The sequence below is a fragment of the Euprymna scolopes genome, chromosome 41, assembly GCF_053919585.1.
Source record: "Euprymna scolopes isolate OS-2025 chromosome 41, ASM5391958v1, whole genome shotgun sequence".
In the NCBI taxonomy this organism is placed as follows: Eukaryota; Metazoa; Mollusca; class Cephalopoda; order Sepiida; family Sepiolidae; genus Euprymna; species Euprymna scolopes.
This window is the reverse complement of record NC_136522.1, coordinates 2,032,112-2,045,900: the sequence shown is the minus strand read 5'-3', so window position 1 is coordinate 2,045,900 and position 13,789 is coordinate 2,032,112. Positions and strand designations below refer to the sequence as shown.

The 13,789-nt window shown below is 34.8% G+C and overlaps 1 protein-coding gene across 1 annotated transcript in view; it reads left to right on the top strand.

The window, feature by feature from the left end:
• The window catches only part of LOC145266303 (uncharacterized), a 215,242-nt gene that overhangs the window by 153,435 nt on the left and 48,018 nt on the right, over nt 1-13,789 (top strand). The window contains exons 27-28 of the mRNA XM_080121854.1: nt 7,249-7,340; nt 13,268-13,370. Of these exons, the coding sequence (XP_079977980.1) occupies nt 7,249-7,340; nt 13,268-13,370 (195 nt within the window). The remainder of the gene's footprint in view (nt 1-7,248; nt 7,341-13,267; nt 13,371-13,789) is intronic.

Below are 13,789 nucleotides of genomic sequence, written 5' to 3'. Positions count from 1 at the left end.
GAATTTTTTTATGCCAGTCCATTAAACAAAAATGGCCAAGAAATATAGGCGTTGGTTATAATAAAAAAAAATTATTTTTCAATAAACAAAACTTACGATTGTTGACCATGATATAATAATTTTCTTCAATTTTCATTTTTCTTTTCTGAATTTTCTGAACTAATTCTTTTTAAATTTTTTTTTTTTTTGCATATATCATTAGTTTTCATATAATGTAGTTTCAATTTATACCAATATCAACAAATGTATAGCTTCACTACATTAATCATTTGCTGAAATCTTTCCTTTGGTGAGAAGAACGAATTCTTTGAAACTCAACGGATTAAGGAAATCTTAATATTCCTTTCGATCATCCTGTCGAACAATACATTCTTGTAAATTATTATTAACATTAAATTGTAGTCTGTTATGACAAGCTCTGTTTCCTATTTTGGCTGTATTGAGCTTTTTTATTTAGTTGGGATTACAATATAAATATTAATATTTATATTCGGTTTAGGTTTACAAAGACTTTTGGCTTGTAAACTTAATTTTTAATTCTTGGTTATATATATATATATATATATATATATATATATATATATATATATATATATATATATATATATATATATATATATATAGTCTTGGAAGTTTTTTAACTTTTAAAACTATATAAAAAATAACTTATTTAATTTTTATATTTTTTATCATTCGTTAGAAAACTATTTAGTCAGTAAGTCACTCAATCACCTGCAATCAATTCATCAACTTGCTGTCTCGAATTCACTATATTACTAATGTTAATTTAAGGGATCATCAGTTGTTTACAGTGAAACACTGTTTCGGGGATTTAAAAACAAAACAGTATACTAAATAATGGCTCCCCAGCAGTGTTGATCAAACACCACCTCCCTTAATCTTAGGAAGAGAAAATGTTACAGATATTAGATCTAGTTTCCTATTCTTAATTAATTTGGCTAACCTATTCATGTTATAAAAATGAATTCCTTACCTGTGAGATTCATCTATTTCCAAATTCAAAATGGATATACATACATATATATATATATATATATATATATATATATATATATATCTGTAGAAATATATTTTCTTATAATATATATCCTTATTTAAGAAGCTCAATGTGATTACAGAGCAATATAGAGAATAAATGACAAAAAGTTATATTCCTAAATTCATGATGCTGACCAATATGGCGTAATGAAAACATAATAGATTCACTGATTGATATAAAATAAACTGATTGGTTCTGCGCTACGAAACAGATACTGTCAAGAATTGTATAAGTCAACTGAATTAAAGGAATAAATTATAAGATGGTGAACATCATGGATTTTGGAATACAACTTTTTGTCATTTATTCTCTCTCTTTCTCTCTCTCTCCCTCTCTCTCTCTCTCTCTCTCTCTCGCTCTCTCTCTCTCTCTCTCAATATATATATATATATATATATATATATATATATATATATATATATATATATATATATACAGTAAATTTTGAAAATATATATTACAATTAAGCTACAGAATTTTCCACGTTTCATCCTCGTGAATATGCGTCAGGTTATTGCATCGAATTAACGTTGCTACGTATTTTTATATATTCTCGTGGGTTTGCTACTCACGAGGACGACACGCAGAAAATTATGTGTGAGCACTGTCGAAGTAAATACTGAGAATATTTACATAAAACCTTATGGAGATTCATAAATAATTATATATATATATATATATATATATATATATATATATATATATATATATATATATATATATATATATATATGATTAGTTTTTTTGGAAAAAGAATTCCAGCAGAGTGCTCAATTAAAAGGAAAATCCAAATTTTAAGAGCGTACTTATATTTTGTGTACAGAAAGTTGTTAGTTGAGACAGGTCTTGAAACCGACGGTACCAATGACCTGTCTCAACTAACAACTTTCTGTACACAAAATATATATATATATATATATATATATATATATATATATATATATATATATATATATATAGTCAATCGTTTACTTGAAATGTACTCAGTTTATACCAATCGTGATGGATAAAAACTTTTCTCATAAATAAAGTTTTTTCTAATGAAAAAAAACTTTTATATATATATATATATATATTTCGAAAATTTGTTAAAATTCAGTGAATGCGTTTCTATAATTTCATTCAAACTAAGAAGGGGCGGTAAATTTCGGCGTATACGACGATCGTCAAATAAAACAAGATGCAAAATTGGAGTAAAATTTAATAAATTTATCATATATCGTTTGTATAAGACGACTGCTAAATCACGAAACGATGTTGAAAGTTGTATTCTTATAAGTTTTTAAACGTTAGCATCTGATGTGTATGTGATTAAATATGCAGCAAAGATATAATTTTGCGGACTTGAATACAAAAAAGGTATTATAATGGATACCTTTTGAAAGTAAAAAAAAAAACCAACTGAGAAAACTTGATATTTTGAAATTTTAAGAATTATATATATATATATATATATATATATATATATATATATATATATATATATATATATATATGCACATATATATATGCTTATATATGCATATACATATATATATGCATATATATATGTGCATATATATATGCGTATGTATATATATGCTTATATATGCATATATATATGCATATATATAAGCATATATATACATACGCATGCATATATATATATATATATATATATATATATATATATATATATATATGTTAAGAGATTCCAACGAGGAAAAATGTATATTTAAATGAGTCGGGTCACAAATAATTGTTAGTTTTTATACTTATTTATTTATTTCATATGTTCATTTTGTTAATTTTTTTATATTATTGAAATAGTTTTATTTTGAAATAGTTTTCACGCGTTTTGGACGTTCTCATCTTCAAGTCTAATGTAAACAAGTCCTTGTTGAACCGTCCTTTTAAATAATCAAATTGTACCCAACTTACACATTATCGATTACTACACTATTATATTTATCAACCCTTATCATCGAGTGGTATTCGGGCCTTGATAAGTGGTGTTTCCCTTGTAAAAAATATTATCAGTTTATAAATTTTGGAATGAAATCAATAATGAAAGTGCTTATGACTCAACGGGTAACTCAATGCATCTCTCATTTTTTTTATCTTTGTTGTTTTATAAAAGACTAGCGAGGGGTACCCGGCGTTGCCCGGGTGTTTGTAGGTTTCTGTGAAAAAAAAACAGGTGCCCGTGAAAAAAAAAAACAAAGCCTTGACGACGCGCAGTTGGAAAATAGTAAAGTGTGAAAAAAAACAGGTGCGCGTTTTTGATTGACGTGACGGCGGTAGGTATTCAGCAGTCAGCATTTTGTGCGGGACAATTTTTAATGAGGTCAATAAATCGGTTTGTTTGTTTTCAAAAACCCGCTCCCCCGTCTGATATGACGAACTCGACACAAGTTCACTGGCTACGTTCACTGGCTCTGGGGATGTTGTATCTATTTGCTTCCCCACTGAGCAAATTAGGCACAAGGCCGTTTTTAATGTGGAGAGAGAGGGAGGGGGAGGGAAAGGGGGATCCAGCTCCAGAGAGGTGGGAAATGGGAGCTGGATAGTAACTGTGGTCGTAGGGTGATCCCTACCTTGACCCAGTTCAGATATGTGGGGTCAGCCCCACATATGGTCTTTGCTAGTCATAGCTGGTCTTTACTTGCAGCATCTGTCGGACAGATACTACACTTTGATCTTGTCGCCCGGACCCCCGAGGGGGTTTGGGACAGTATTTATTTGCTTCCCCACTGAGCAAATTAGACACAAGGCCGTCTTTTAATGTGGAGATGGAGGGAAGGGGGGAGGGAAGGTGGGAAATGGGAGCTGGATTAGAAACTGTTGGTATGAAGGGTTGCCCATTCAGTGACCAAGTTTAGATATGTGGGGTTGGCCCCACATATGGTCTTTGCTAGTCATAGCTGGTCTTTGCTAGTCTAAGCTTTGCAGCATCTGTCGGAACAGATACTACACTTTTCTTGTCGCCCGGACCCCCGAGGGGGTTTGGGACTGTGAGGGTGGGGGGACTGTTTGGGACTGTGAGGGTGGGGGGACTGTTTTATTTATTTGCTTCCCCACTGAGCAAATTAGGCACAAGGCCGTTTTTTAATGTTGCGAGAGAGGGAGGGGGGAGGGAAAGGGGGATCCAGCTCCCGAGAGGTGGGAAATGGGAGCTGGATAGTAATTGTGGTCGTAGGGTGATCCCTACCCCGACCAAGCTCAGATATGCGGGGCTACCCCCACATACGGTCTTTGCTAGTCATAGCTGGTCTTTGCTTGCAGTATCTGCCGGAACAGATACTACACTTTGATCTTGTCGCCCGGACCCCCGAGGGGGTTTGGTGTATTTATTTTCTTCCCCACGTAGCAAATTAGGCACAAGGCCGTTTTTTAATGTGGAGATGGAGGGAGGGGGGAGGGAAAGGGGGATCCTGCTCCAGAGAGGTGGGAAATGGGAGCTGGATAGTAACTGTGGTCGTAGGGTGATCCCTACCTTGACCAAGTTCAGATATGTGGGGTTACCCCCACATATGGTCTTTGCTAGTCATAGCTGGTCTTTGCTAGTCTTAGCTTTTTATTTATTTGCTTCCCCACTGAGTAAATTAGGCAGGAGGCCGTTTTTTAATTTGGAGATAGGGGGAAGGAAAGGGGGATCCAGCTCCCGAGAGGTGGGAAGTGGGAGCTGGATTAGAAACTGTTGGTATGAAGGGTTGCCCCTTCAGTGACCAAGGTCAGATATGTGGGGTTACCCCCACATATGGTCTTTGCTAGTCATAGCTTTACAGCATCTGTCGGAACAGATGGTATTTATTTGCTCCCCCACCGAGGAAATTAGGCACAAGGCCAATTTTTAATGTGAGGAGTGAAGGGAGGGGGAAGGGGAAAAGGGGACCAGCTCCCGAGAGGTGGGAAATGGGAGCTGGTTAAAGGTCAAGCATGTGGGGTTGCCCCCACATCTGGTCTTTGCTAGTCATAGCTAGTCATAGCTTGCAGTATCTGTCGGAACAGATGGTATTTATTTTCTCCCCCACCGAGCAAATTAGGCACAAAGCCAATTTTTAATGTGAGGAGTGAAGGGAGGGGGAAGGGAAAAAGGGGACCAGCTCCCGAGAGGTGGGAAATGGGAGCTGGTTAAAGGTCAGGTATGTGGGGTTGCCTCCACATCTGGTCTTTGCTTGCAGTATCTGCCGGAACAGATACTACACTTTGATCTTGTCCCCTGTGTCGCTGAAGCGGGGGGGGGACTTTTTTCAGAGTCTAGTTTCGCTTTTTCTTTATACCGAAAACCGAATGTAACGCGCGCCGATGCGGGAAATGTGGAATAATTAACGTTTGAAAGTCAATAAAATTAAATAGACAGGCGAGCTCCGTGGTTAAGTTTGAGATATTACAATTTATAGATGATATAAAAAGTTTTAAGAGGTTGTGAACCGAGCGAGCGCTTCTCTGAAAGAAGCCTTTTGTGGACATCGAGGAAAAGTGTACATACATACATACATTTTTGCTTTTATATATATATATATATAGACGACATGATTCCATTTCCGTTTTATGAAAACCAGTTTTCTTTTTTGTTGTTGTTGTTGTAGACCATCTACTAGTTGGCCAGTTTTGGGCAAATCTCAAGAGCGATAGGAGCCTTCTATCATGTCTGAAAGTGACACGATGACACTGTACAGTTCATGCTTTCTACCAATCCAAGTTATGACAACAGGACCATTGTCAGCACCTTCAAAATGCATCGCTGAATCGCCATGAATAATAGGGGTGTGCCCAAGGTGATGAAAACAAAGTTTCTGGCCACGATTATGGTCTTTGCTGTGGTTTCAAGTGAGGGACACATCATGCCACCTCACATCTTCGAAGTCGGCTTGAAAATCAACACCAAAGTGTACCTGAATGTGCTGAAGAGTGTAGTGATACCCTAGTGCAATCAGTTTAAAGAGACCAAGGCTTCAGAAAAAGTGTTACAACTTTGTACCCTTCTCTCACTGTCCCCCCTTCTTCCCCGATTTGATGAACTACTTCTTTTGGTCATACGTTGAGAACATCACCAACATGACTTCCCACAAAACCAAAGCCAGCCTGATCACCGCCATCCACCCAGTATTTGCCGAGCTCCTTCCAGCACTTTTGGAAATGGCATGCTCCCAGTTCTGAACCCGTATTGAGGCAGTGATTGAGAGTGAAGACGGCTACATTGAATAAATGTCAGCTCTACTACATAATCAAGTTATCTGAATTGTTTTTTTTTTCAATAAAAGTATTAAAATAAAGCTGTAGTGTCGTTTTCTTTAGTGCGACAACTTTATCGTTCCACCCTGTATATTCCTTAACCGCGGCCCTCTTTCATGTCAATTCATAATTTTCAAAAAATTATAATAATGTATATCATTCGCTCCTGTTTTATATAAGAGAAATGGCTGCAAAAATTACCCCTCCCCTGACAAATCCTGGCCCAGCTGACCTTCCCAAAGAATGTAAAATTGTTTTTAAATTTTAGTTATATTTCGCCAATCAAGAATATACCAACTTTTTTTTTTTTTTTTACATAGGCATCACCACATTATCAAGGCCAAGAGGCCACTCAAGGATAAGGGTTAAAGAGTGTACAGTAGAAATTGGACAATATAGTAATCATTAGTAATGACAATTTGGTAAATTTGATAACTTATATGGAACGGCTTATCAAGAACTTATTTACGTTAGACTTGAACACAACCATATTGTAGTCAGCCGGAAAGCAGGAAAACGGAAGACAATTCCACAGGCGTGCAGTTCTGAGAAAGAAGCTTTGTTCATGGAATCTACGTTTAGGTTTAGGCACAGATAAAGAGTGGGGGGAATTATTGATAGTGTTTACAGCTAGACGAGTGTTTCTTGTGAAAGTTTGGCGAGGGGGGACCATAGATTGAAGCTCAGTCGAACACTTTCCATGAAAATAACGATACATAAGAGACAAACTCGCAACATCTCTTCTGTGGGATAGAGGTTGCAAGGAAGAGAAAAGGACATTTCCTACGAGGCTACGAAGTCTATTTTGAACTCTATCAAGGCAGGCCAAGTCCTTTTCTTTGTGACTGTTTGTTTTTTATTGTTTTATTTTTAGTTGGACAAACACACACACATACATCCAGACCACTTTTAAATGATAGACGAGATTTAGGATTACCATTTCATTTAAATCTTTTTTTTTTTATTTTTAGGAAACCTTGTTGAAGAAACGCTTCATGGAGCTAAAGCTCAACCTAAAGAATGACGGCATCAAAATGGGCTGCGTTCTTAAACATGTTGATCCGTAAGTCTTGAAATAATAAACTTGTTCATTACTTGCGGCTTTGCATAACTAACCCTAACCCTAACCCTAACCCTACGTGTGAATACATTTTATGTAAGATTTCAAATGTTTAGACCAAAATTTGTCTGAATAATTTCATAGAGACCGCAGAGCTCATTTTTTTTAACTTTGACCCCAATTTTGACCCCTTAACATTTATTATTTTGGTCTCAAATCAAAATACAAAGTTTTACCCATGTCCAAGTTACCTACATCTAAAATTTCAAGTCTTTAGACCCAAAATTGGCAGAGGAATTTGATAGAATCTGGAAAGGTCAACTCTTTAAACTTTTGGCAGCGAAATTTTCGCCCCAAAACTGATTCAATTGCTTGCCGCATGTCTGAATACCCGTTATGTATAAATTTAAAATGTTTAGACCCAAAATTGGCTGAGTAGTTTGCTAGACACCACAAAGGTCAAATCTTTTAAACTTTGACCCCTTGGCAGCTCAAATTTTCGATCCAAACCGATTAAAAAGCTTGCCTTATCTCTGAATACCCTTTATGTAAAATTTCAAATGTTTAGACCAGAAATTGACTGAGTAATTTGGTAGAGACTGTAAAGGTTAAATTTTTTTTAACTTTGACCCCAATTTTGACTCATTAACATTTATTTTTTGGGCTCAAATTTAATTAAAACGTTTGATCCAGGTCCAAGTAACCTACATTTAAAATTTCAAGTCTTTAGACCCAAATTTGGCGGAGGAGTTTGGTAGAATTCCCAAAGGTCAAATCGTTGAACTTTGACCCCTTGACAGCCAAATTTTTTGGCCTAAAACTGATTAAAAAGCTTTTTCCAAATCTCAATACTCTTTATGTCAGATTTCGGGTCTTTAGACCGAAAATTAACAGAGTTATTTGGTAGGGAAATGTACACACACACACACACACACACACACACGTTTTCACTTTCAAAAATATATAGATTGTCGTTATTTTGTTCTGTTGCTAAATGTATTTATAATTTTATTTGTTGAATGTATTCATAATTTTCTAATTTGTTGAATGTATATATAATTTTCTATCTCACACTTTCAAATGCTAAAATCATACATACACACTGACGGTATTTATTTGCTTCCCCACTGAGCAAATTAGGCACAAGGCCGTTTTTTAATGTGGAGATGGAGGGAGGGGGGAGGGAAAGGGGGATCCTGCTCCCGAGAGGTGGGAAATGGGAGCTGGATAGTAACTGTGGTCGTAGGGTGATCCCTACCTTGACCAAGTTCAGATATGTGGGGTTACCCCCACATATGGTCTTTGCTAGTCATAGCTAGTCTTTGCTTGCAGCATCTGTCGGACAGATATTACACTTTGATCCCGGCCAAAAGGCCGGGCGGACCTTCGGGCGAAGGGTACATCATACATACACACTGACAATTCTTTTGTCCATATTCTCAAAATCAACAGAGACGAATTTATCTACTAGGCATGGGCAATTTAATGGCTGCTTTGGTAGGGAGCATGGTTTTTAACGCCGGTTAATCATAATATTTTTTTTTAATTTTCGATTACTTTTTTTTTTATTGTATTTGAAAGATTATAGTTTAAAGTTTATTTTCCAACGAAAAAGTGTTGAAATAAAAAACACATGGAATAAATTTATCTAAAATCTGAAAAGCCCTACATTTCACGTAAAAATTCATTATGACAAAGATCGTGTTTTCATTTTTCTGGCAAGAAAAATATAAGTTTTCTGGAATCATTTCCAAGTTAAGTATTAAGTTAAAGTCTTAAGATAATGAATTAATACAATAAATGTACTTAACTTTTGCTAAAAAAAAATAATAATTATCCAAAAATGTGACACTGGTAGAAATGAGCATTGTTTATCGTATAAAAAAAAAACTCTGGCGGCAAAATTCAAATATGTATGGAAGGACAAATTGGATATAATTTATTTCTTTATTTAACATTATTCCGGCATACTGAGCAAATTTTTTTTTTTTTTTTTTTGAATCGCAGACCCTCCTTCCTTCATTTAAAAATGCATAAAAGTTAATTAAATTCATTAATTATACTACTGACAATTTATTCATTGAAAAAAAAAAGTTAGCACTATTATTTATTAATATTAATACAGAATTACAATTAGTTAAGAAATCCAAATTCCCGAGTTCGACAGAAACATTCCCGTGTTCAACAAGATACACCTGAAGAAGGTCGGAGGTTACATCGACCGAAACGTTGTGAAAATCACACTCAAGACGAGAACAGTAGTCCGATGAGTAATAATCTGAAGAACGAGTAAATATGTGAAGTAGGTATCCCCAAAACAATGTGGAAAATGGAGCGCATGTTTCCGTGACGTCAGACTTGTGTTAACTATACGAACTATGGAAAAGCAGAAGCGACTTAATGATTTTTTAAAACCTTTGTTTATCTTCTTCAAACTGCAATTAATAATTAATCTTTGTTATAATTTTGTTAGGTTTTAAGATTCACACAGTTTAACGATTAATAATATTATAAACATTTGTATATTAAATATGAAATACGGTTTTACTGAATGTTCATTTGATTACCTATGGGGTTCCATATTTTGTTCGGTAAAAAGAGACAAACAAAATACGAGGGTGGGACCTACAAAATGTTTAATATTTGTGCAAGAATATTTTTAAATTGGTTTTAATCTGGCGATAAAATAGCTGACAAGAGTTATGCTTATATTAAAACTTAATATTTAAAAAAAAAATAAACAATTAATTAAAAATCTATGTTGTAACGAAACATTTTAAAATAATGGAAATTTAATCGTTTTAATCTTTTAAAAGTTAATTAATTTTTAGGAAGTTTCTTTTTCTTGCCAATTCAACTGATTATAGTATATATTAATTCGAAAAAAAAACGCTATTTAAAAAAACATAATAATATTAAATTTATATCATTTTTGGGGTTTGTATTACTGTACACATAGATTCGAAAAGGTTGTCAAAAAACAAATATATAACAAATAAATATTATCAAAGGCAAGATAAGTTACTTTTCTACCTAACTGGATAATTTTATAGTGTTTTTATTCAATGTAACATGTTTATTCAGCTCGAAAAACATGCAGTGTTTACCGATGTATTGGAAAATTCAAAATGGCGCCCGACACTCTCTTTAACATGGTAAGTTTGGGAAAAGGTGTTATAAATAATAAACTATACAAAATACTATTTAAAAAACACCGAATGTATGTCAACTTATGTCACGGTAACATATAATGAGCGAATTTCTAACAGTATTTTGTCTAGTTTATTATTTATAACATCTTTTCCTGAACTTACCGTGTTAAAGAGAGTGTCGGGCGCCATTTTAAATTTTCCAATACATCGGTAAACACTGTATGCTTTTCGAGCTGAATAAATATGTTACATTGAATAAAAACACGAAAATTATATCCAGTTAGGTAGAAAAGTAACTTATCTTGCCTTTGATAACATTTATTTATTATATATTTGTTTTTTGACAACTTTTTCGAATCTATGTGTACACAGTAATACAAACCCCGTTTTTTAAATTGCAACTTCAAGGTAATTTTTTGTTCAATATATTTGTTTAAAAAATAAATATTTTTTACTTATTTGAACTCTTATATTTCATAATAAATAGAAATTTCGATAGATTTAAATATATTTTGTTCAAATTTCGAAAAAAATAAATATAGAGGGCGAGACACGCACTAAAAAAATATTTTCCCTTGTATATTTTACAGAAACTGTATTTTATATGTAACTAGCGGAGGGTACCCGGCGATGCCCGGGTGTTTGGAGGTGTGTGTGGTGTTAAATGAAAAAGAAACCGGGGGGAGGGGATCGAACCCGAAGCCCTGAGGCGAAGTTTGAAAATAAAATCGGCCAACCAGAATGAGTTAGTGAAAGATGTTTGAATTTATTTAAGAACCAAATTGACAGGTGCGCGGCCGGAAGTCGTCGTGCGTTACGACGGCGACGTAGGTGTGTTTGTTATAAGCGAAGTAAAAAAGAAAACAACGTTAACACTAAGCGGGAAAAAAACACAAAAAAAACTAACGTAAGGAAAACGAACGATGAAAACAGAAAAACGAACACGTGAAAAATGGCTTAAATAAGCCTGTTTCGATATTAAAATTAAAAAAATCGAAAAAAAAAACATCTCACACCACGATTCAAACCCAAAACTTTTAGATAATGAACCAAGGCCTTAACCAACTGAGCTAAGGCGACGTTCATAAAATTTGTTCGGTTTTTTCAACTATTTAAAGTAAATCGGGTCACGACGTCATCTGACGCATGCGTAGAATCGGTCATTATCACGAGAGGACCGTTTTTGTTGGCACCCCACTCCCTGTCGAAAATTGTGGAAAAGTTAACGTTTTTGGCCAATTTTTCGATATTTTTCGAGCAAAGGATGGAGCTTCGATGTGATACCGAGTTTGTGAATTTTCGTCGCACCTGTCGAAAGTTTTTAGCAGATATTCAAACATACACACAAACATACATACATATATTGTGAGAATTTTCAATTGGTTGACTTGCCGAGGGTAGGTCGGTGGGGAAGAAAGGAGTGCTGGTAGCTGTGACCAACACGGCCGGTGGTCCGTTTATCAAGGAACCTGAGTGCCTATTCCTTACAAGTTAAATAGACATTTCAGTCACGCGTGAATCTCGTTGACTGAGAGTTGGAGTAGATAAAAAGGGGCGGCCGCTCTACTGTTGTTGTAGTTGTTGCTGTGTTTTAGACAAATTACACTTCGACCATCGTTACCCATTTGTTACTTTTACAAGGAAAGACTGCTTGTAAGCAACGTCGACATTTCGTTGCAAAACTTAAACTGTCTTTTCTTCCCCCCCCCTACTCGTCGGTATGCAAATTCCGACAACATACATGCATACATTTTCGCTTTTATATATATAGACTAGCGAGGGGTACCCGGTGTTGCCCAGGTGTTTGGAGGTGTGTGTGGAAACTCCGGGGTGGGGGGGGGGTTAAAATAAAAAGTAAGTATGAGGATCGAACCCGAACCCTTGAGGCAAAGTTGTAAATTAAAGTGTGAAAAAAAAAACGTGCGACGTCAACGATTGCCCCACCCGCGTTATGCTAACGGAAACACGTTTGAATTTATTTAATTACTTGGATTTGGCAGGTGCCCGTTTTAATGAGTTAATGAGGTCAAGTTTGACTGCGGGATTTTTATTTTCCCAAATGTTATAGGAAAAAGACTAACCCACATGCGGCAGTGACAAATGTTGAATATTTATCTTCCCGAAATCGAGCAAATTAAATAGACAGGCGAGCTTCGTTGTTAACTCTGAGATATTACGATTTATATGTGATATAAAAAGTTTTAAAAAGTTGTGAAGCGACCGACCGCTTCTCTGAAAGAAGCCTTTTGTAGACATACAGAAAAAGCGAACATACATACATACATACATACATACATACATTTTCGCTTTTATATTTATAGATTTCATTCTAAAATGGATAAATATCGAAAATTTCACGAAAATCTGACCATAGTTGATTTTTGCTAGATTTATTAAATACGGGTATATTTTCACGTTCAAAATGCTACATGGGAACGTTATTTTAAAGCGCCAATTATGTAAATACGATTTTCGTCTCACAATTTCATTATTTTCGTTTGATGAAAAAAAAAATTTTTTTAATTATTACTAGTTTATTTTGCCCTTCTTTTAAATGGTGCAAAAGTTATATTGATAATATTAACTTATAATAAAGTTACATCGTGTTACATATGGGGTGGGGTAATTCTGTGGTGGCTTTTTTTGGGGGGGGATATGAATTTGCCATTAAATATCCTGAAAATCTAAATAAAAACAAAAAATGTAAAACATGTTTCTCGTTTCAAAATTCTGAAACTATTTTTTTATTTATTTACTTTTTTTTTTTGCTTGTTTCAGCGAATCCGATTTAAGCCCGCAAGAATGTCAGATTTTGGGTCGAAGTACACTCAAGAAGATCCCTGCGGAGCGAGCAAACTCCTTTAAGGATAAGTGCCTGCAAGTAAGTAAAATTTATAAAAAAAAAAAAAAAATGTTGTACTAACAAGTCATCACTTATCAAGGCAGATATGCAAGTCGAGAACGAGGGTTAATGAATTTGTTAGGAGGAAAGTGAAACCCCTCAACAAGAATTTGTGAATTTGAACACGACCATGTTTTAGCAAACAGGGAAGCAGCCCCGTGGTATTGTTTTCCATAGTTGGAAAGAAACTTTGCTCATGGAGGTTCCGTTTAGTTTTACGTGCACAGACGGACGAGTTCTTGCTGTAAATGTTTATGGGGTGGAGCTATTTATTCGAGCACCTGTCATAACAATAACGATTGAGTGGAAAAAGACTAGCAATCTATTTAGGTTTTGAAATCGAGCTTTTTCATGACGGGAAAGCTAATCTAATTAATACATACGAGGTGCTTTCAATA